A 22,402-nucleotide genomic window follows, 5' to 3' on the forward strand; every position below is an offset into this window, starting at 1 on the left:
ATGAAATTCTCAGCTTGGAAAAAAGAAATTTACTGAATTGTATTAACATGAACAACCACATAATTTGGTTATTTATAACATCTGCATTCACATGATTAACTGTTAAAAACTACAAAAGGTATTTTTGTACCTTGCAGGTGTTTTTTCTGTTCCTGTACTTTAATGTTCTTTATGATCAGAGTAATTACTGACCTTACCCAGAAAGTGCAGTATTGCTTTTTTTTGATTCTCCAGATTGGCACTTAATTTGTGCATTCCAATGCAAGCAATGAGCTCTGTCTCTTCTTCCAGAAGTGCATAAAGTGCTGCCTTTCTTTTAGCTCCAGTAAGAGTTCTGTTAATTCGCTCAGTCTCCTCCTGCATCCATACTGCAGATACAAATATTTTCATGAGATGCTTTCCAGCAAAATTTCTGCTTTCATATTTAAGAAACAACATAATTGAATTTTCTTTCAATATTCACTAAAACTCAGTTTCCATTTTAGGGAATTTATGGTTATAGCTATTTTCAATACATGCAAGATGGCCTAGAAATGAATGTAAATTATACAGATGTTCTGTTATAGTATGTGTGTGTACATCAACTCCAGACTGCCAATTTGTACTCCAAACTCAAGGATGAGTAGGAGAAAAAAATCTGTATGTGAGAAAAAGGATTTAGCTCCTGTGGAAATGTATGATGAAATGGCTGCATCTTACTGTGGTACCACTAGTACTCAGTGCTGAGAATATTACTGCTTCTCCCTGCATAAATGAGTAAAAGCTAAAGAAGCTTGAAGTCCTCCAAAACTGAGATAAAACTTGACTGACAGTCACATTTAGCACTTCAGGTTTTACACTGGATATTGCAGTGGTATCACCTTTTGCCACCCAAGGCAGATGAGAACACATTAATAACTTGACATAAAGTCATTGCTTTACTCTCCCTTTCATTTTCTATAACATAACCCTTCAAGTGGGTGAAAGTGGTCACAGAAGAAGCCACAGGATGGTGATGAGAGCAGCACATGGATCAGTACATGCTGCATAAGAATCTGACCCCCTGACACTTTTGCTGCCAATATAGACACTGCATGGCTTTAGAGAAATCTGCCTCTAAAATCAAACTGTGTTTACTGCCTTTGCATATCCCATAACAATTCCTGGCTTCTCTGAAAAGTCTGATCTAGTTCAAATACCTCTAGAGTTTTGTAGGGAATTTTATAAGATCCAAAATTTCAACATTCCTGAAGAATACCTCAAAGTGTTGTTATCATCCCAGAACGGTTACGCAAAAGCAAAACCCAGAGTAAAAAAAAAACATTCAATATGTGAGGCACTGAAAAAGCCTGTAACATTCTGGATCGGGGAAGATTAGAGGCAGGAGGAGGGAAAGGAGGAAGGCTTATTTTCTGCCTGTGGCTTCTTATCTACAACACCTTGTTTTCCATTTTTAAATATTTCAATTCATTTCCTTAAGGCTCTCCAAGCTGTAATATGACAGCTGTCTGCTAAGTTCTGAGAACCCAAAGATATATATTTTAAATACAGCCAATTCACCAAACAACAGCATTATACAGAATTATTTACATGAAGCTTTATTATGCCTGAAGGGGGCATAATAATGCCCCCCAGCAACTTCTAAGGTGGAGCAATAAATACAGTAAGCAATTTTATACATTCAGAAATGAAAAAGCTGCCACTCACCATTGATACTCACCTCTTGATTCCCCATTTACCTGCAACCAATCTAACCTCCACTTAGATTATCTGTTCTGCAGATTATCTGTCTGCAGAGATTTTACTCATTACAATTTTTACTCCACTGTTTATAAAGTAAAATAGTTCATACTTTTCAAATAAATAATAAATGCCTATGCAGACATGCTGCATATATAGATAGACCTCATTTGCACTATATAGTCAACAGGCAAGTTCTTGTACCACCAGGAATTGCTTGTACTGGCTGACCCTGTAATAGTAACCCTGTTGTGATTACAGCAATAACCTTCACAGATCCCTGGAGGACAATAGTCTCATTCTATTACTGTCACAATGATTTAGCTTGTGTAAATTGTTGGCACTATAAGAATGCAAAATTGTTTCAGATGCAGGTAGGAAAAAAACCCCAAGTTGCTAGAATCATTAAGCTCTATTAAAATGAAGAGCATGACTGCAAATCTCCATGAAGAGTAGCAACTACTCAACACCAGTTAACAAAAACTAAACTGTAAGATGGATACAGACCATTATATTTAACAAAATAGTAAAAAAAAAGCCACTTCAAATACTGGAATTTGTTCTCTTCTGAAGTGGCATATGTTTTTTTCAGGTTGACTAGATATGAAATTCCTGAACATGCTTGGCTGAAACTTTTATTTTTTGTGAATCCAAAGTCATTCAATTAAGCAAGAGACACTTGCATAACCACAAGTTTTAGATCTAAAAATATCATGAAGATCAGCACTCTTCCATAACTTCAACAGGACTTGGTTGCTTCTACTGCAAGTAAGACTTTTCACACTTAAAAAAAAAATCAGATGTGAAATAGTAAGACTTCTCATAAGTGGCAAGGAAAAAAGTACTAATTGAGTACCTTGGCTTTTGATTACTTAGTCAGGTACAACTTGAAAAGGGCTTGATTCTTGGGAAGTGAAAAGCAAACTATCTACAAAGAAAAAGAGGAGGGGGTAGACAACCTCAAACAAGCCACAAATCTCATGAAGATACCATTCCAATAACTGCAAAGCTCAAGACAAGCAATAATTTTTACAATTGTCACGAACAGTGATATTTATAAATCAGTTATTAATTCAGACAAAGCCACACAAAGTATGACAGCACTAAAAGATTAGTGTGTAACTTGGGAATTTTTGAATCGTGATCCTAAACTCTATGAATAACACATGCCATCAAATTTATGCTCAGTTTACCACTGAAGAAAGAGCTGAGATGGTTTAAGGCAGGGCAGGTGGCTTTGCAATGAAGCAGGTCATCTCTTAGGTCAGCTCTGCTACAGGGACAACAATATCCAAACTGGTAAAGAGCTAGACCATAAAGCACTGTAGCTGAGATAACATAAGAATTGTTACAAGTCACAGTACAAACCTCTGGTTTAAAAGAGGCAAGGCATTGTAAAAAACCAAAATTTGTCTTGCAGTTTCATTATATGCTGCTGCAAGTGCACAGCTTTTGACTGTTTTTGTTTTTCCAAAGGAAAAACAAAAGTTTTTTGTTCTATTTGCACCATTGCATTCTTGTAAGGTTTTATGTCAATTATCTGCAGTATTCACATTATTTTTCTGAAGAAGTTTAGAGGTGCTTGCCTGTATTAAACATCATCTACTCCAAGAACAGGAAATGTATGACTTTCAGAATATCCTGCAGAATCCCTAAGAGATTTTTAAAATTTTTAAAATGTTGACAACACAGTTTTATGAAACATGGAATGAACTAGGAAGGAGAAAAAGCATCAGTAGAGGACAACTAAGACAAAAGGAATAACTTCTTCCTAATATGTTGTAAAATTCTGTACAAAAATTCTTCAGCATCTTAAATGTAGAGTGAAAGATAAAAGCAACTCTGATCTAAAAAAACAGTCTTTTGTTCTTCTAGCTGACCTTAACTTTAGACATAAATAAAAAATGTTAATAAAACTGCCAAAGAGCACTATTCTATAAGCCAGTTGTTTCTAAAAAAAGGTGTACTGGTTTTGGCTGCAACAGAGTTAATTTTTAGTCACAGCAGCTTGTAAGGTGCTGGATGTTGATAACACAGGGATGTTTGGTTATTGTTGAGCAGTGCTTACAGAGCATCAAGGCCTTCTTCCTGTTTCTAGTAATACAAGAAAGTAAAATAATTTTACAATGAAAAAGTAATTTTACAATGAAAAAGATTCCACTGACAAGCAGAAAAAAAAATCTATAAAAACATGTAAAAACCCGAAATTTGTTTCAAACAAACTGTACTGTTTTGTTGCTTTAAGGATATCCCTTTAAGAAAACTTACATTGCAAGTCATGGTAGAGTAGCTCAAAGTCTTCTCTTGTTTTAGGGTTCAGTTTTTTCTCATACTCCCTCCTCAATTTTTCTTCTTTCTCCCATTTTTTCTGTAATTCTTCTTGTGCCTCCTGTGCCAGCCTTAACCTCCTTTGTTCCTTCAGATTTTGTACTAAATATGCAGCATGCCAACGACGGAAATACTTCTGTATTACTATTACCTATATGTGATACAATACCAAAGAATCGTGAATTTAAAATAAAACAACAGAGTATTTTGAAGTGTAGTATTATTTCTTAACTCTTCTTTTCTTCAGCTCCCTAACTACATTTTCTAAGATTTTTCTTGTACTGAAACTAATTTAAATGTTAAAAAATCAATCATGTACTATTAGTTTAAGCACTAGTATGATTACTCAGTTAGGTAACTGCAGGAATTTACCCGGTGAGTACAGTAGATAAAATAGGTTCAAATAATCAAATCAAAATATAAACTACATTTAAATATCCATTTTTCTTTTTCAAATCTCCCCTTAAAAATGTATTTTGCCATGCACTGTTTTTGTTCTTTGCCTTATCTTACTGCCAATTTACAGAGTGGAAATGTAGACACATTTACAAAATTTCTTTTAAATTTCTAGTTACAAAAATCAACACATAGACACAATATCAACTGCATTTTATTTGTGAACAAATAATGAAAGTGAAATTTCTAATGCTGTTATGACAGAAATGAAAAAAGAAAATTAAATCATCGACCTTGCCAAGCTGTGGCTATTGAGGACTGGGGAAATGTCTATGATATGTTAAGAGAGGATACTGCACAAGCCTCAGCTTCTGCTGGCTGAGTTAGTACTTGCACTACAAACAGTTCAGTCAGATCAATGCCTTGAGGTACCAAACATTGTTCAGCATCAAAAGCTATCAAGCACAAAATCATACTAATACAGTCCCACTGTCTCTGGTAATATCTTAATCTAAAACTTCTCTTGAATATGTCTTCAAACAGTATTTCAATATGGACCTCTACAGCACTGTGCAAATCCATCAATGTGAACCAACACCAAGCTGACATCTCTCTACTGTGCATTATCAATTACCTATAGACACATTTCAGATTTCCATAAGGGTCACTAAAGACCACAGTAAAACATATTGGTAGTCCTGAGGAAATTACTCCCTACTTGGGTTCCACTTCTACAAGATGCACATTGCCATCAGCTAAAGCTGACTGATTTAGGAAGTTCTTACTCTCACAGACATATTCTATAAAAAATCCTTTCATTAGGATCTTTTCTCCTGAGAAGCTGAAAGGCCTCAGAATCAAAATGTAAACAATAATTATCTGCTGCTGTGGAATGCAACAGGTGCATCTTTGATTGGTCTCATGTGGTTGTTTTAAATTAATGTCTAATCACAGTCCAGCTGTCTTGAACTCTCTGGTCAGTCACAAGATTTTATTATCATTCCATTCCTTTGTATTCCTTTCAAGCCTTCTGATGAAATCCTTTCTTCTACTCTTTAGTGTAGCTTTAATATATCATTTTCTTTTAATATAATGTATATCATAAAATAATAAATCAGCCTTCTGAAACATGGAGTCAAGATTCTCATCTCTTCTCTCGTCCTGGGACCCCTGCTAACACCACCACATTTACAAGAAAACTTCTGCCCAGAAAACTTTAAAGATCTTGCCAACCATGTCAATACAATTACCAATACAATTATTCTACTTAGACATTTGGGGAATCAACTGTTTCTCCATTCAGTTGGATTCAGACTGTCCATTTCCAGCAATCAAATGAATAACTAGAGCATTTACAAAGCAGTGCCTCATCTAACACAATTTAGGGCAGACTTGAGTTAGATGTGAGTCACAGAACACATGGTTTCCAAAAAGCAGAGTGGAAGGCTTAAATGGCATCCTCTGCACAATGAACATGCAGAATCTGTAATATGAATTGCCTTCATGAGGCAACTCAGTGCACCAGAAAACCCCACAGACCCACTGCCTGTGTTTGAACAGCCCATTTCTACTTTAGTGTCAAAGCAGGGATCTTGAACAGAATCCAAAATGGATCAGCTTGCACAAGGTAACCTACTAAGTCTGATAAAAAAACCCCAACCAAACAGACAAGGAACAATAATAGATTGTTCTCAAAACTCAAAAGCTTGAATGCAGATCTCCTAAATCCTAACCCAATACTGCACTTATTTCAGGCCATACATTAAGCATGTATCTTAGGGTTATTCCAAAGAGATCATGAGAATGTTGTAAGAACAAGCCTGTTTTAATCCTTAATGCTCTACATGGGAACTTAACTGTCACTGTGAGACAGAAAACACTAATTTCAGAATTCTTAATATTTAAGAGATTGCAAGGTATCAAATGTCACTAAAACCCCAGAGCAAACACGCACTTCCCCTGTATCTGAAAGATTACAAAAGATGAGCATAAGAAGACATTTTACAGTTCACTTTGAAATTCCATCTTTGAACACTCTGAACACTCATTAAATATTCAGATAACCTTCACAATTCATTATTTTACCGATAGTTTCAAACAGATAAGGACTTACTGCTTCAACTCTACGTTTATGGTATTCCTCTGCTGTAAAATACTTTCCAGGAGTTATTAGTTTGTCAGTCATGTTTGATACATAAAGGCCAGTTTTAGTCATCTGTGTCGATGTTGTATTTCTTGTTTGTTGTCGCGTATTTTTTTCCACGGCCGTCTGGGGAAAAAATGCATGTCAGATTAGAAGCAAATACACAGAGATTTCTTTTTTCCTCCTTACAGTAAGTGGCAAAATTAGCTATTTGCAATAAAAATCACAAGAATAATGATATTTATTTCTTAAATACTATCATTTGCACATTTATCTCAGATTTACTTCCTCCTTCCTATCAGAAATAGTGCCAGCATTCTATTTCATTTGGCAAAAACAACATTCTTAAAGGACATTACAAAGCCTTTACCTGTGTTCCCCTACAAAATAACTGAATTCCTTTGTCAGGTCGTTTTTTGGGTTTTGTTTGTGATCCTGCATTATGAAATTCCACTCCTGTTGACACATTCCTAAATCCACCCAGAAAAGGTTTATTATAGGTAGGTCTTTCAACTTTTACAACTACTTCTTGAAATGAATTTGAACCTGTTAAAATGGAAGTTCCAAAATAAAAATATTGCTTATTTCAGTAACACATCTAGATTAGACAATATTTACATATGTATTGAAAAATGTGCAAAAGCAGCATTTACCTGTTTCTACTCTGACAGTTATGACATCAGGCATGTGGTAATCCTGTTGAATGACTTCTCCAGGGAAACATTCCTGATTCTCAAAATTAGGCCAAGTCTTCCTAGGTGTTACATTATCCTTAATCATGCTTACTAAAAACAAAACCAAAATTCATTCCTGAGAAGCTTCTCAAAACAAACAACTCTTTCAACTTTACCCCAGGATGATTTTATTGTAACACTGCAACACAGCATAACCAGCATTTTTTCAGCTAAAAGACAGTCTATTTGAAAGCTGAAATAGTATTATCATAAATTTTAAAGGTGGTATCTAATATACCAATACTAATATATACTAATATACTAATATATCTAATACTGCCATCACATAAACATATTCCTAGCCAGCTTCTCAGAATGGGAGCAGATAAATGCAACCTAGCCAAGAGGAAAGTAGTCAGGAGGTCCATACGAGGAATTGTTATTCACTGTGCTCAGGTGCTGAACAGGACATGCTGTGTTCTGCTCTGAAGAACCAAGAAAATGGGGTCCTGTATTAGGAAGAGGAAGTGACTGAAGACATCCAGAAGACTGAAGAACAGGTGTAGGAAATGTAGGAAATGATGGAGTATTTGGAAGACTGCAGGAGAAAGACAAGGAGAAAGAAGGGTGGCAGGTAAGTTACATGGGAATCTAAGAAAGGTAAAATAGTAAGGTGATTTCTAGAATGTTGGCTAAACTGTTAATTTAAATGCACATACAAAATATGTATACCTACTCATACACATTTCTGGAAACAAGGATCATTCTATAAAATGCCATCTAGAAATGACTACTACAGTTTGAGATAAAGAATACATTCCTTACCTTTGGAGTATGTTTCAAATGAGAATTTAAAAGGTACTGCAGGACCAAATCTCAGCAAGCATAAACAGAATGAGGGTGTGTGGGAGTGCAAGAAGCTATAACCAAGTTGAATAAAAAATATCTCTTTAAACCATTAATACCCAACATTCTAACAACTTCTTTACCTGTCATTGTCCCCTTTTCTGTACTCTGTGGTAGTACTGAATTTTGAGAAGGAGACTGCTGCTTCCAGCCCTTCTCTGATTGTGCAGTGCCTGCAGGTTCTGGAAGCAGAGGCTTTTCTGCTGGGTCCCCAGCCTCTCCGACTGCTTTTCCTTGTGAGGATGCAGGTGATTGCTCAGCACCTGATCCTTCTGATGTAACAACTTCAAAGCCATCTGATGCATCTTCCATTTTCTAAAGCATCAGTTGCATGGTTTTAACCTTCCTGCAACAATAATCACAGGATCTATTATAAATTGCATACTGGCACATTTCTACTACCAGAATTATGTCCTGAAAAGCTTTTTCTGTATCTAATTCCAAAAGGCCTATTGAGAACAGCATGAGCTGTTTGCTTCCACCAAACAGAAAGCACTTTTGGCTGGTGTTTACCAAAGGCAACACTCCAAGGCAGGTAGCCGGCACAGTTCTTTTTATCTCTCGTTCTCTGCCTACAGAACAAGATGGTCCAAGGGGTCATTACCCAGAGACAGCACACCTTTACGGTTTTCCAAGTTGCCACCGAAATTATACGGGCTGGAAGAGTCCTAAGTCCATATTCCTGAGCATAGAACCACAACTAAACCCGCAGGATCCGGGACGCAGCAGCTCGCGGCGGCAGCCCGGGGATGCCAAACGGCTCAGGCGGGCGGGCCCCCGGCACAGTGCGCACCGGGGCCGGGGGTGCGGCCGCCGCTCGGGACACGGCTGGGACCCCCACACCCACCCTGCCGCCCCTGTCCCTGTCCCTGTCCCGGCACCTCCCGGCCCGGCGCTCCGGGCAGGCGCTGCTCGGCCCGGCGGCGGCGCGGTAGCCACGGCAACCGGGCCGGGCCTCGGGGAGCAGGAGCGTGCGCACTGGGGAGCGGGGCCGGGCCAGGCCGGGCCGGGCGGACTGAAAACGCCCCGGGGACCAGAAGGGTCGGGAAGAGAGGAAAGAGAGGCGGTGCAAAAGGACGAGCAAGTGCCCTGCTTCCCTCCAGCCCACAGCAGCTGCACGAACTCGTGCTGGGCTGGAGCAGCCCCAGTGCCGGCCCGCCCGCAGGGGCCGTGCCCGCGCTGTGAGCCGGAGCAGGGCGATGAGAGCTCGTACCAGCCCATAGCGGCAGCAATGTATGAAAACACCGGTTTTCCTTATATCCTTCTGCTGCGGATAATAGCAGAAGTTGTACTAAAGCCCCAGAACTCTTGGACATCGAGAAAGGGTGTTGTGTGTGAGTGTTGGCAGCCTTCGTGCCACACACCGTCCCTTCCGAGCTGTGCGGCAGTGCCTACCCGCGACATGGCTTGTGCCTAATCGTGCTGCTCTCCTGGAGGGTCCGTGGCGTGAGGCCTGAGGCTGGTAACTGGAAATTAAAGACTTGCAAATCAGAATGAAAACCATACGAAATTGGATTTCCTGGTGTTTGAGGTGCCATTTCTGACACAACTCCTGCAAATGTTTTCAGCATGCTACAAGAAAACCGAGTGGACGGTCACATCACAGAACTTTCAGATGTGAAATACACAGTTCTGTGTTGCAATTCCAAGAGAATGCTGAAAGAAAGCCTTTCAGCAGGCATTGAATTCAAATGGATACTCAATAATGGTATGCCAGGATCATTGTTACCTTGTTTCCCAGACATTGTTTGCACTTGAACGTGGCCTGCTCTGCATCTAAAGGACAGAAAATTCCCATTACTACTACTAATGCTGTTTTTTCTAAAACCTTGTTTGAACTCCCAGAATAGGATCACCATTAATCCTGTAGAAAGATACTGTCATTTGTGTCACTTTGTCACTTTTATATAGTTGATTAAACATTCAAGCTCATTTTCAAGTTGCAATGATTTTTCATTATTTCCCTAATGAAATAGCATATAAGCTTTGAATATTAAAATAATAAAAAGCAGCCTTCACTCATCTCCTATTGGTTTTGGTTTCAGGTTCAGAACACAGCCACTCAGGATAGGTTAAGCAGCACAGATGGCAGGTTAGGAATTACAAAAACCTCAGTATTTGCTCTGCTCTCATGATGGGAAGGTTGTTTTTCTGGTGTAAAAGGCTCTGTCTCTGCTAGGGCCCATCCTTGCAAATAAACCACTTTTTTATTGACATGACTTCAATGTGATGATCTCAATGTTTTAAAGATCTAAACTTTGTTAACTCTACAGCTTGCAGCGATTTACCTTACTACAGATTATAAAATTAGATTACAACAGATTATAAAATTCTTTGCATCATCATGTATTTCCAACAATTAAAGGAGAAAAATCAAGCAACATCATCAGTTAGCCTTCAAATTATACCTTGCTAGCATATTCCTCTCAGAATAAATTAGGACCTGTATGGAGGACACAGATGCGCATTTGTGAAAGGAAGATGAGAGTATGTTTTCATTTGTGAAACTCAGTTTTAAAAGGCCATATATCAAATTTCAGCAGCAGTGGGCCATGAAAAAAACTTCCTCTCCCCTGGAGGACAATTAATAAGCTTATAGGAGAGCTGTTTTAAATCACATGACAAATACATCTTTAGAAGTAGAAAAAAGAACTGAACAAGTTCAGCAAATGTCTCAGTTATGGAAGAGTAGAAAGAATTCCAATTGTTGCTACCATATTCTGGAAACTCCTTCTCCCCCTACCTCCAGTATTTCATGTCTCTATCATTTATATACTTTGTTTGTTGTGCCTTTTTTTTTTTAAATTTATTTTGATTTCTCTCAGGTCAGCTCAATACTTATTACCAAAATCCATTAATTTTCATTACTCATGTGACAGCATTGGCCCTCATTCAAGTCTGTAATCCCTTACTATTTCTCATGTGAAAATTGTATTTGTTGACTTCAGCAAAGTCCTCTTCTGGAATGCCATCTAGTGGTTTTACTTAGGAAAAGACCAGCTTCTATCTTGGTCAAGACTGAAAAATCCTTCAAAACCAAACAATAAAACTAAGTATTTTTCACTTCTTAATTTTTCAAAATTTAAAATATTTATGTAATTATAGTAATGATAGGTGGGGGGGAAAACCCAATGCTAAAGAATGCAGTGAAAATAGTTTCTGGAGTGAATACCTTGGGAATACTGGTTTTCTCTTCTATTGACCTACCCCCAAATACCATTGCATAAAATATAAATTTGTAATTAATCCATTTATAATAATCATGTCACAAGTAAATTTATAAGCCTAAAAACTATGAAAAAACAGCTGTGACCAAGTATGTTGTGTAATGTTAGTAGTGCATATACAAATGCTTATTAAACTGCAGATTTTTGTGATATAGCTATATTCCTGTCTTTAAACTTGCAGGAATGTTGCTAGTGGTCTTGAAAAAAACATCAGTAAAGGCAAACCTGCACAGTACCCTTAGATCTAGTTTGGACATTTTGTTCGGGATTTATAAGATTAAATCTCTAAACATAAGATTTCAAAAGAATCACAGAATATCCTGAATTCCCAGATCACAGAATATTCTGAGTTGGAAGGGACCTGCAAGGGACCATCAAGTCCAACTCTTAAATGAACAGCCCATCCAGAGACTGAACCCACACCCTGGTGTGATTAGCCCCACGCTTCAACAACTGAGCTAATCTCAGTGCACAACCACCCTCTGGTTGAAAAACATTTCCTAACAGCAAACTTAGACCCCTTGTGATACAGCTTCATGCTGCTCCCTTGGGTCCTGTCACTGGTCACCAGAGATGAGTCCCTGCTCTTCCACTTCCCCTTGTGAGAATGTTGAAGACCACAATGAGGTCTCCCCTCAGTCTCCTCTGCTCCACTGACCTCAGCCACTCCTCATATGGCTGCCCCTCAGGGCCCTTCACCAGCTTCCTTGCCCTCCTTTGGACACTCTCCAAAATCTCTTTATCTTTCTTGTGGTGCCCAAAACTGCCCCAGCACTCAAGGTGAGGCTGCCCCAGCTCAGAGCAGAGCAGGACAATCCCCTCCCTTGCCTGGCTGGTGATGCCCCCCAGGACAGGACTGGCCCTCCTGGCTGCCAGGGCACTGCTGGCTCACATTCAACTGGCCATTGACCAGGACCCCCAGGTCTCTTTCTGCAGCACAGCTTTCCAGTGTCTTATTCCTCAGTGTTGCTACCAGGGTTGCCCCATCCCAGGTGCAGAATCCAGCACTTGTCTCTTTAACTTCCTATGGTGATCTCTAACCTGTTGAGGTCTCTCCACAAGGCCTCTCTGCCTTCGAGGGAGCCAACAGCTCCTCCCAAAGTAGTGTCATCAGCAATTTTACTGAGAATCCCTTCCTGTCCTGCATCTAAGTCTTAATGAACATACTGAAGGGCGCTGGGCCTATGATGGAGCCCTGTGGGACCCAGCTGGTGACTGGTAGCCAGCCTGATGTCAGCCCATTTCCTGCAACACGTAACACTCAAGATGTGAATCAACAATAGACCAATATCTGCATAATGGCTCCAAAGATGCCAGTGCCAAGGTCTGTGCCACAGGTGTTATGCCAAGCATGGTAACCTACCTGTTAACAAGGAACCTGCTGCTGCCATCAATCCGAGTGGCAGTCTTCTTTCTCCCCCTCACCTCTCCCATCTTCCCAGTACCTCCCACAAGCCAAAAATAGTATTTAGTTATGTGGGCAGTAGGGTCAGCCAGTTCAGGACAGATTCAGCTGAAACCTAAAATCCTGTTGTTTTTGGGAAGCATTAAATCCCTCACTGCAGTATCTGCATGGCCATTAAGACCTTGTCAGGGGGTAGCAAAAATACATAGCCAAAGGTGGGACAAAATAATCATATTTTTCTACAACTTGGATTTTGATTTCAAGTAGCCTATAATATCTGTATTTTTAACATAGATACAGATTATAAAAATAACTCAGCATAAGATGCAAGTACCCTGTTAATATGCAAAAAATTAAAATAAACAAAAGGTTGTAGGTATGCCAGAAAGAATTTTCTTAAAACCATTTCTCCAAGAAATTGGCAGCAGCCTTTAGATTGCTAAATTAAGTGGACAAAATATATTTTAATGAAGTGATTATCTTTAATTTAAAGACAACTGTCAGTAACAATAGGTTAATAATTAATTTTTTCTTTTGACTTTCAAGAGGTTACTCCATTTTGAAAATTATATTGGCCATCTCCACTGATTAGAAGGAGGTTCTTCAACTAGAGGCTCCCATGGTTTCCACTGTATCATTTTTCTTGCCAGGGACAGCTCATTTTCAGCCTGTTAATAAACACCATACACAAAGTCTTAAATATTATACAATTGCCAAAATATTAATTACCTCTATGTCAGTTAATTACCTCAGTGATGTCACTATCTATCATGATCACAGGCTACCACAAATTTCACCTATAAATATCAAAGGAACTGTATGCTTTTGGGGGTTGTTTTTTAAAAAAAATCCCATCACCCCTAAATACCCAAACAGATATTCTGTTCAGAGAGACATTCCCAATGACAACTTCATGATATTTTCCACTTGGTTTGGATTACCCCCAGTATTATTCAATCCTCTCCTGCCCTTTTCACTGATTTAGACTCTGTAAGCAGCAATGTAGGTATACATGCATATCTGTAAGCATAATGCAAGAAACAGCTGTTAATTTCTTAGGTTTTAGCAAGGCCATCCCATCACTACATGACAATTTGTTATCAGGGATTTTTCTTCTGCAGCAAAGGAAGATACACGAAACTTCCAATTTTCTGAACAAAAGCTCAGCCCAAGGAGCACTAAAAAACACAGCTAAATTTGCATGTCATCTCAAATTTCCCCTCTTTACCTGTACAATGACTTCTTCTATCTGACCACAGTTCAGTTTGTCCTGTAGTTTTTGCACATCAGACTCCTGTGTGTTTAAATACATATAATAAAATGTTTTAGTGAGAGTAGAAAGCCCATGAGAAGCATGAAAACAATAATTTAACTAGATCACGCTCCAATCTTTCTCAGAACTACTATCAAATCAGCTGGCTTATATAATTTTACATTATGAAAGAAATCTCACACTCATTTCTTACTGAGAAGCAAACATCAAACCCTCAATGATAAATACAAAGAATGAATGCTATTTACTGAATCCAAAGAAATATTAGCAGATAAAGCTTGAGTTTTATCTTTGAAAAAAGTCTTATTCTTAGATTTTTTTAGAACTATATGCAAGCTTTCAATTATCACCCTAAATACACAGTAACAGTATTGCAGAGTTTAAGGTAACAAAAAGTGGTCTTAAATGTTAAAGACGAGGCTTGTGCTAAGATACTACACTGGCAAGAGCACATACTTTTTCTTGTCAAAGTGTGTGAAAATTACCACTTTTCTAGGAATCTTTAAAAAGAAAAAAAGTTTGCTTCTAATTATCATTAAACATCAGCAGGAAATTAACAATTCCTTTTCATACCAAAAAATCCAAATATCCCAGTCAATATCACATCAAAATATCCTAGTCAATAACAAAAACAAACCTAGATACTTCAACTGTTTCTGAACTGATACCTGAAAGTTACATGTGCACCTAAGAAACAGCCAGGCACTCCAAAAATCACTTTTCTCATCCTATGATTTTTTTTTAATGAGCAGCATTAATGAATTAGCACTGTACTTACCTTTTTAACCAAATCAAATCGCTCATTTACAATCTGCTCCGTGTATTTCCTGTAAGCTGCATCTTTGGGAATGTTTTCCAGGACACCAAGGATTTTTGTGTACAGTATTCGCAGGCGCTGAAGTGATCACAAGACATGGTTAAAATACACAACTGCAATTATTTAACTTCTTGTCCTACCAAACCTGCTAAGCTACTATCTATACACAAAACACGGTATTCAATCCAGAAGTGTAAGATCAATAATAATTAAGACTGAGCCACTGAACTCTATCTTGGGTAAAGCAGGTATTTCTCAGGACTGAAAAATTCCTGCTGTCACATTCCTCAAAGGAAAAAAAGAACCATGAAAAAACAAAGACAGTTGCAATCTGAACACACTTGATGCAAAATGAAAAACAATAAAAACCATAAAGTGCTCTTAAAAAAAAAAAGAGAGAAAAAAGAGGCAAATTCATGTCTAACCCATCAGATACTGAAAATTTATCTGAGTAGATACAGAGAGATTATAATGGAGGGTTTTTTGTCACTTTTCTTCATGCTGGTGCAAAGTTCTGGTTAACAAATAGATTTAAATTAAACCTGAAACTTTTATTGCTGTATTTAAATGCAGGGATAAAGGACACATTGTGGTGAATAAGTAATTGTATCTATCTGACAAGGTATGGGTGTCCCATAGAAACAATAAGAAATAGAAGCAGAATACTAAAAGAAGTATGAGGAAGAAAAAACAGAAAACAAAAAAACAATTGGCAAAGAATCTGAACTTCAACTAAACCCTTGTCGAGTACTTTACTCTTAGCTTTAAGTTGCTGAAAAAAATGAAAATGTACTAAGTTCACCCAGAAGGCATCTGACAAGGCTGTAAACTGAGCTAGAATGATTTCAACCAAATAGTGATTTTTTCAAGGGTTCTTTTTTACAGCATTCTTAAGTATTAGAGTCAAAAAGCATTTTTGAAATAGAATTGCTATATAATAAGAAATTTCAAAGTGAAGAACTTTAAAAAATCACTGAAGTTCTTTCAAAGCTAATGCCTCCTGAATAAGCACGATGTGACAAACATACTTACACTAGTGAGCCCGAGGAGGTAAAAAGAAAGCCACATATTGCTACAAGAACCACCTAATGCAGTTTCCTGGTACCACTCAAGTATTCCAATCTCAGCACTGCTTGCCATCCCAAATCTTTTTGTCTGAGAAGCAGGAATTATATTTACGAAGAAATGAATTTAAAGAGTTCTTTGTTTTGGAATTACTGATGAAAGAAGTCAAATATTGGTTCATAAAGATACTAATACTAGAGAGGTTTTTGAAATCAGTGCATGCCACAAAAAGTACATGTGTAAAATGACTTATAATGACATGCATTAAACCTTTATCACAGTGCACGATTTTAATTATTTCATAAAGCTGGAACCAGGTTAAGATATACTGCATACCTACCCATGCAAACACATCACAAAAACCTTAGAGCTCACTGAGAGTTTCCATTACTACAGAATGAGATATGTTACATACCTCATGAGGGTTCTCAGCTACAGCCAATCCTACAAGTCCAGTGGTCTGCAGAGAGAGCATAAACATACTTAACACACCTAAGCATCCATTTCCACACTAATCATTTTGTTTTGACTCAATATACACCTGACAGGGATCATTCCATGACACCAGCCTTACCTCCTGCCATATGCCCATTATCCCAGAGTTCCAGTGCTCCAAGAGGGAACAGTTCACCTTATATCCTGAGTTGGAAGGGACCCCCAAGCATCAAGCCTGACTCCTGGCCCTTCCCATTCCCTGGAATCACACCATGTGCCCGAGAGCATTGTCTAAACACTTCCTGAATTCTGTCAGGCTGGTACTGTGACCACTGCCCTGGGGAGCCTGTTCGGTGCCCAAACATCCCCTGGGTGAAGAATCTTTTTCTAACATCCAACCTGAACCTCCATGACAGAACTTCAGGACATTTGTTCGGGTTCTCTCACTGGTCACCACAGAGATCAGTGTCTGCCCCTCCTCTTCACCTCATGAGAACGCTGTAACTGCAGTGAGGTCTCCTCTCAGCCTCCTCTTCTCCAGGCTGAGCAGACCAATGACTCAGCCGCTCCTCACAGGGCTTCCCTACAGGACCATCACCATCTCCGCTGCCCTCCTTTGGATGCTCTCTAATAGCTTAATATCTTTCTCAGACCGCGGTGATCAAACATTCTAGTTGAGGCCGCCTCAGTGCAGAGCAGAGCGGGACAATCCCTCCTTCGCCATCCTGGCGCTGCTGTGCCTGATGCGCACCAAGCAGCCGCTGGCACAGCTCCGGTGCTCCTGGCTCCAGCCGCCCCACACCGCGGGCCCGCCGCCCCCGGCTGCCGGGGAGGTCACCCAGGCCCTGCGCTGCCCTCGGCCTTTCCCTAGCAGGGTGGCCGCCCGCTCTTACCGCACGGCTGAGGCACTCCTTGCCCCCCCCCCCCAGAAAGGCCGGCCCGCCGCAGGAGCAGGACGCGGCTCCCGGCCCTCGGCGGCGCCTCACCTTCCTCAGCGCCCCCGCCATGGCCGCGCTCGCGGCGCCCGCAGAGGACGCAGCGGAGGGCGCCGGGCTGCGCATGCGCCGCAGCGGCCCCGGCCGGCGGGCCGGCAGCAGTGCGCGTGCGCGGGGCCGCTGCGGGTAATGGCTGCGGCGGGAGCGCCCGGCTCGGGATCCTTTCGTGGGATCGCTTAGAAAAGCAAAAAACCCCCTAAAACAGAACTAGGCAGAAAATAGAAAACAGGGAACTTAATTAAGCACCTTGAGGTAGAGACAGTGGGACAAAAGAGCAATGAAAAGACAGTTTAAATTATTGGTTGAGGTGAATATGATGTTCATTTGAAGATCCAGTTTTCCCTCTATTAAGTCGTATGCTTAGTTGCTAGCTTAAAGTGTGAGTTTTCCGCAGTAATACTTTCTAATAATCACATTGTAAGTTTGTATCTTACTCTGGACAACTCGTTCTTTATAATTCCTTTGTCCTGCTCTTGAGCTCTTCTTTTTCATAACTGGTAAGCAAACTCCCCCAGCTGAGTCTCAGAATATCAGGTTTTTCCCTGGAAGCCAGTGCTTTGATAAAACAAGCACTTCCTCCAGTCTGCAACTAAAGCACAGTGCCTCATACAGTTTACATCAATATGCAGGATTTGTGTTTCCCTGCACCTGTGTTCTTTGCAATTGCATCGGAAACAGCTGGAATTTCTTTCCTAGGTACTGAAATTCTTTCTTTCCAAAATGCCAGTCTTTAAAAGTTCATGCCTTTTTATTGGACCAGCCCTGTATTTTCCCCTTCTCTGTGATGGTCCAACCAGATGATCTGTCTCCTGGTGACACTGACAGAGCACAGCACCAATGGTTCTGCCCCTGGCAATCTTTTAGCACAGTCAGTGTCATTCCAGCAGTAGTTCTGAGGGACTTTGGACAGCCTAAGCACGTGGGAGTGCTTGCCACATCCAAACAAAGTGAAAAACAACAGGCATTGTTGATGAAAATCTTCATTAAACCCATCTCAAAGTGGTACTGTGGGAAGTTCTCCAAACTGGTCAAATCCCATTTCAATGCATGATTTATTTTAAAATATAACAAAGCTGAAACCTACAAAGTATTATCAGTGTACTGACTTTGAAAACAAACAAACAAAAAAACCCCAAACCTCCCACATAGCATTTCACAGTTATTATTTGTTTTACACCGCGGGTTCTGTTATGACTAGTATCCTATGTATTAATATTCAGTTTGCAGGTAACTTAAGAAGGCCATGCTATAGCTCTCCTTCTCATGTTTGTCTCACCAATGAATTTATTGCATGATATTATATCTCAAATTGCCATGTGATGTGGTGTATATACAACTAAAACTTATTTATTCTGCATGAAACATAATTGATGGATTTATATCTAGTAATTATGTGTGAGTGGAATCAGGCACTTCATGCACAATGTTATTAAAAATATCTGAAAATCAAAACAATTCTATGTTTGTAATGTGGATATGTACTAATTCTGATGGTGTCTTGGTTATGTACAGAAAATGAAAGAACTGAAAGTAAATAATTACAACATTTGTGTTCTTTATATGTATTAAAAATGCATGTTTTTCATTTTTAAATTAGATAAGAATATATCTCTCTTCATATAATCTCATAGCTAGCAGTAGAACAGGATCTCAGCATTGCTTCTGTCTGCTTCTGTTATACTGGGGTTTTTTAGGGGTGTGCCACCTTTAGTTAGGTTGCATTGGCCAAAGAAGTTGCAGTGAATATTGCTTATCATCATTAAATGGTTTTGTTGATCTCATGTTCAAAGATTGAAATGCATGTAGTGCTTTAGTTAAGCTTGCACTTTTATGGTTCTATAAATGCAAGTCAAAAGTCACAGAGGAGTTCACTGTAAAATTTAATTTCATTAGAACAATGAAATACAAGATGGAAGTTTTGGGGTTTTTTTCAGTTTGTTGTGTACCCTTATTGTCTGTTCATTATGGTAAAAATGATAACTAATTGGTTAAAGCAAGAACAACACAGGTTTTGAATCAGTGGCATTTCCAGCTTCTTCCTCATCCCATGCCTGGGTTTAGCTTGCTGGGTACTGCTGTTCTTGATCTTACTCTGGAGTTATTCTGTATTTTCCTCACTGCTGTCTGTGGGGCCATGCTTCCTGCTTCTTTGTCCATCTTCAAGTTACTAAACTGGTTAAATAAGTACTGTAATTGTCTGTTATTGAATCTATAAAGCTTTGATCATGTCAGCCTCAGAGAGAGAGATTAGTGTTTGGTGATGTAATATGGTGGGATCTGCAACTAGTTGAAGGCTAAACCTTCTCAAATTTGTTGTGATTTATGTAAATATGCTCCCATATGTTGTTAACGTAGTGCTTGAGAATAATTGGCAAATACTTAATTTTCTTAATGGGAGTAGTTTAACCAATGGGGACACAGATACTCTTATATCCCCAGACCTCGTGTTACATTTGATGAGATTTTAGAGAAGTCATGTGTAATTCTTTCCTGAGGGTCGAGTCTGCTTATGTTACAGTTGTACAAGGTCAGACCTTAATTTATCTAACAACTGCGTATTTAATTTTAGAAGTATCACAGGACACCTCAGCTTGCAGGGCACTGTTCCTGGCTGCTCAAAATTCAGGCCCCAGAGTAGCACTGGCAAGATAATGGGTTGAAATGGTGAGACTGTGCTGTGCTCGCCAATTAAACTAACAGAGAAATAGTTTAAAAACGTCATACTTCAGAGACTGAGTCCAAATTTAGGTTGCTAGTAATTCTTTCATTGCTATGAATAACCTCTGTGCATGCCTAAGGGCCTCCTATTTATAGAATAAAGCTAAGATTGTCTAGCTTATTTTAAGGATAAGAAATTAGAATAGCATTAACTCTCACGTAACTTTATGTGTTTAAAAGCGATAAATGCTTGATACATGTCTTTCCAAGGAAAGATGCAACTTCCATGATTAGCAACTAGCTCATATTTTTTCTAATGAGAAAACAGTAATTTAGAGAGAAAAACATTTTTTCTAAATAGAACATCAAGGAGTAATGTCTAGTGTTTCAGGTATGAATACAAAAAGTATCAGAAAAATATCAGGCTACTCAAAATGTTGTTTCAGGAAAATCTTCTTTGTAATATAAAAAACTACAACTTATTTAGAGTAAGGGTTTGCAATTGTTTCCAGTGATCTAGTGTGTGCGTCTGGCAGTTGAGAAAGTGCCAGAGGGTGAATGGAAGAAGATTTTCCTGCTGAGCTTTTTAGCCTTTTCATTGCCACATCACGTAAGGGAGCAGCGATGTTTCTGTTGCTGCTCGGTGTATCAGCCATGCTGTTTTGTTCCCTGTGATCCCTGTGGAACATCCATGCTTTGGTCAGCCCTTGTCACCCCAGCACAGTGTATTACCAGCAGTGATACAGCAAATCAGGCTCTTGGAGTGCCTGTAGACCCTTTGGCAGCGTGTCCAGCTCTGGGGAGCTCTTTGCCTCACACTGACTCTACCCTGTCACAGTCACTTGCTACTAACCAACTTTCTCATTTTACAGTGTATGGATTTTTGTGGAATAAGATAATTTGAAAATAGTACACACAGCAATTCTGAAACACTGCTCATCTGAGCCCTTTCTGGTTAAGTTTGTGTTCAAGAGCTTTATGATGCCTCTGGTGAAATCACTCAGGGGAATGTAGCAAAGCAGGAGAAGGTTTTGGGTATGGAAACTATGTGACCCGAGAAAATTTTCTGGGGTGGCCTCTAAACTGGTTTATTCCTCTTATCTTTTGGAGAGAAAGGAGTCATAGAAAGGAAATACATTCTTAATGAAAATAAAACTATTTTATTACTAAAAAAACTATCTTACTTAGTGTTCTTAACTCTTCCTGGAAACACTGATGTTAAGAGCGTATTTATCATCTGGCAGGAATAGACCATATGTGAACATTGCTAAAATGTCTTTTTAATATACTAAACTGACTTTTTTTTTCAGAGATTTTGCAGTGTGAGGGTGTGATCTGAGGTCTGTGCAAGTCTTCAGGAGCCTTTTCAGTTCAGGCTCTGGGGTAAATATAACATGATGGGCTGGAATATAATAGTTCTCAACTTTCCTAAGGACAGCAACTTCAGTAAGGCTGGCAGAGCATGAAGGTCCCTCCATGTATCCAATAGGGTGATCCTGATTCATTAAAAAAAAAGTTTTATCAATGGTATAAAATCTTCAAAGTGAGGGTTTTCAAAATGAAAGGTATGAAAAAGGGGAAGGTAACTTTTGTCTTAAAGCAGTTGTGGAGGAAATAAGTTTATGAATGTTACATATTTCTCCTTAATAAATTATCTCACGTAAATTAACTGTTTCATTAGGAGCACCTCTTAGCTGCCAATGAGATATTCATGTGCTCTAAAATGTACTTTCCTTTTAGCTGACGGCAGTTTGAGGTTGCAGTTATGTTCATTGATGTATATTTCTGAAACTGCTAGTCCAGGAGAAATTTTATCTTTGCTCTCTGAAAGGTTTGTGAGTGTTCATAACAGGAGTGTATTTGTGAGTTAAGTGATGGAAGCTGTAAGGTGCCATCAGAATTTGAGAAGTGTTAATGAAAATGAGAGGAAAAATGCGTTAAAGAATCTTGCCTCAGAATTCTTCTGCCTGTCAATGGAGTGTATTGCCCATAAGAGATGAGGGAGAGTAGTACATGTGTCCACATTGTGATGAGCAGTTCCTCAGTCCAACTTCCATGTTAAATGTTCTTTTGGCCTTTATGCTGAAACCTTGACTATGGACACAATAGGAAGGGACAGAGAAGAGAACCTTCAGAAAAGCTTCTCCTTTATGAACAACAGAAAGATCTGTTTTTCTAAGCCCTAAATGAAAATGTGTTTGTAAATATTCTTTTATTATTCTTGGACTCCTTTTTTTTGTGCTCAGAGATGGCACTCAAGACCCAAGCTGTATATTTTCTCCATCAGAGAAAATGGGATTGACGTAGAGATTTTTAACATCTTCCTTCAAACTTGTTTCCTTGCAGTTGAAAACCCAGGCC

General features: G+C 39.1%; 2 protein-coding genes across 11 annotated transcripts in view; both read right to left on the minus strand.

Annotated features, from left to right (window-relative positions):
* IQUB (IQ motif and ubiquitin domain containing) overlaps positions 1-9,686 on the minus strand; it is a 78,724-nt gene extending 69,038 nt beyond the window's left edge. The window contains exons 1-7 of one of the 9 annotated variants that reach the window (XM_077179011.1): positions 9,562-9,686; positions 8,250-8,512; positions 7,240-7,371; positions 6,957-7,132; positions 6,557-6,712; positions 3,988-4,198; positions 193-368 (exon numbers count right to left, since the gene is read on the minus strand). In XM_077179011.1, coding sequence (XP_077035126.1) covers positions 193-368; positions 3,988-4,198; positions 6,557-6,712; positions 6,957-7,132; positions 7,240-7,371; positions 8,250-8,478 — 1,080 coding nt within the window. In that variant the 5' untranslated portion in view covers positions 8,479-8,512; positions 9,562-9,686. Of the gene's footprint in view, positions 1-192; positions 369-3,987; positions 4,199-6,556; positions 6,713-6,956; positions 7,133-7,239; positions 7,372-7,656; positions 8,182-8,249; positions 8,981-9,013; positions 9,119-9,561 lie in introns of those variants that run through there. The other 8 variants (XM_077179007.1, XM_077179008.1, XM_077179005.1 and 5 more) reach the window with 8 other exon arrangements.
* Positions 9,687-13,258: 3,572 nt separating this feature from the next.
* NDUFA5 (NADH:ubiquinone oxidoreductase subunit A5) lies at positions 13,259-17,471 on the minus strand. Of its 2 annotated transcripts, none has more exons than XM_054631502.2 (5): positions 17,375-17,471; positions 16,369-16,413; positions 14,850-14,966; positions 14,027-14,092; positions 13,259-13,466 (listed from the first exon to the last, which is right to left on the minus strand). In XM_054631502.2, the coding sequence occupies exons 1-5, from the start codon at positions 17,447-17,449 to the stop codon at positions 13,365-13,367; spliced, it is 405 nt and encodes a 134-aa protein (XP_054487477.2). In that variant the 5' UTR covers positions 17,450-17,471; the 3' UTR covers positions 13,259-13,364. The 2 variants fall into 2 exon arrangements, with proteins under 2 accessions (XP_054487477.2, XP_054487478.1); XM_054631503.2 differs by lacking the exon at positions 17,375-17,471 and adding an exon at positions 16,528-16,560.
* Positions 17,472-22,402: the final 4,931 nt, after the last annotated feature.

This window comes from Agelaius phoeniceus, chromosome 5 (genome assembly GCF_051311805.1).
Source record: "Agelaius phoeniceus isolate bAgePho1 chromosome 5, bAgePho1.hap1, whole genome shotgun sequence".
NCBI lineage: Eukaryota > Metazoa > Chordata > Aves > Passeriformes > Icteridae > Agelaius > Agelaius phoeniceus.

Coding starts and splice junctions, on each gene's coding strand:
- NDUFA5 (XM_054631502.2), bottom strand. CDS start 17,449: ATGCGCAGCCCGGCGCCCTCCGCTGCGTCCTCTGCGGGCGCCGCGAGC. Junction 14,967..16,368: donor TAGCTGAGAACCCTCATGAG/GTATGTAACATA, acceptor TGATCACTTCAG/CGCCTGCGAATACTGTACAC. Junction 14,093..14,849: donor GATTTGATTTGGTTAAAAAG/GTAAGTACAGTG, acceptor TTAAACACACAG/GAGTCTGATGTGCAAAAACT.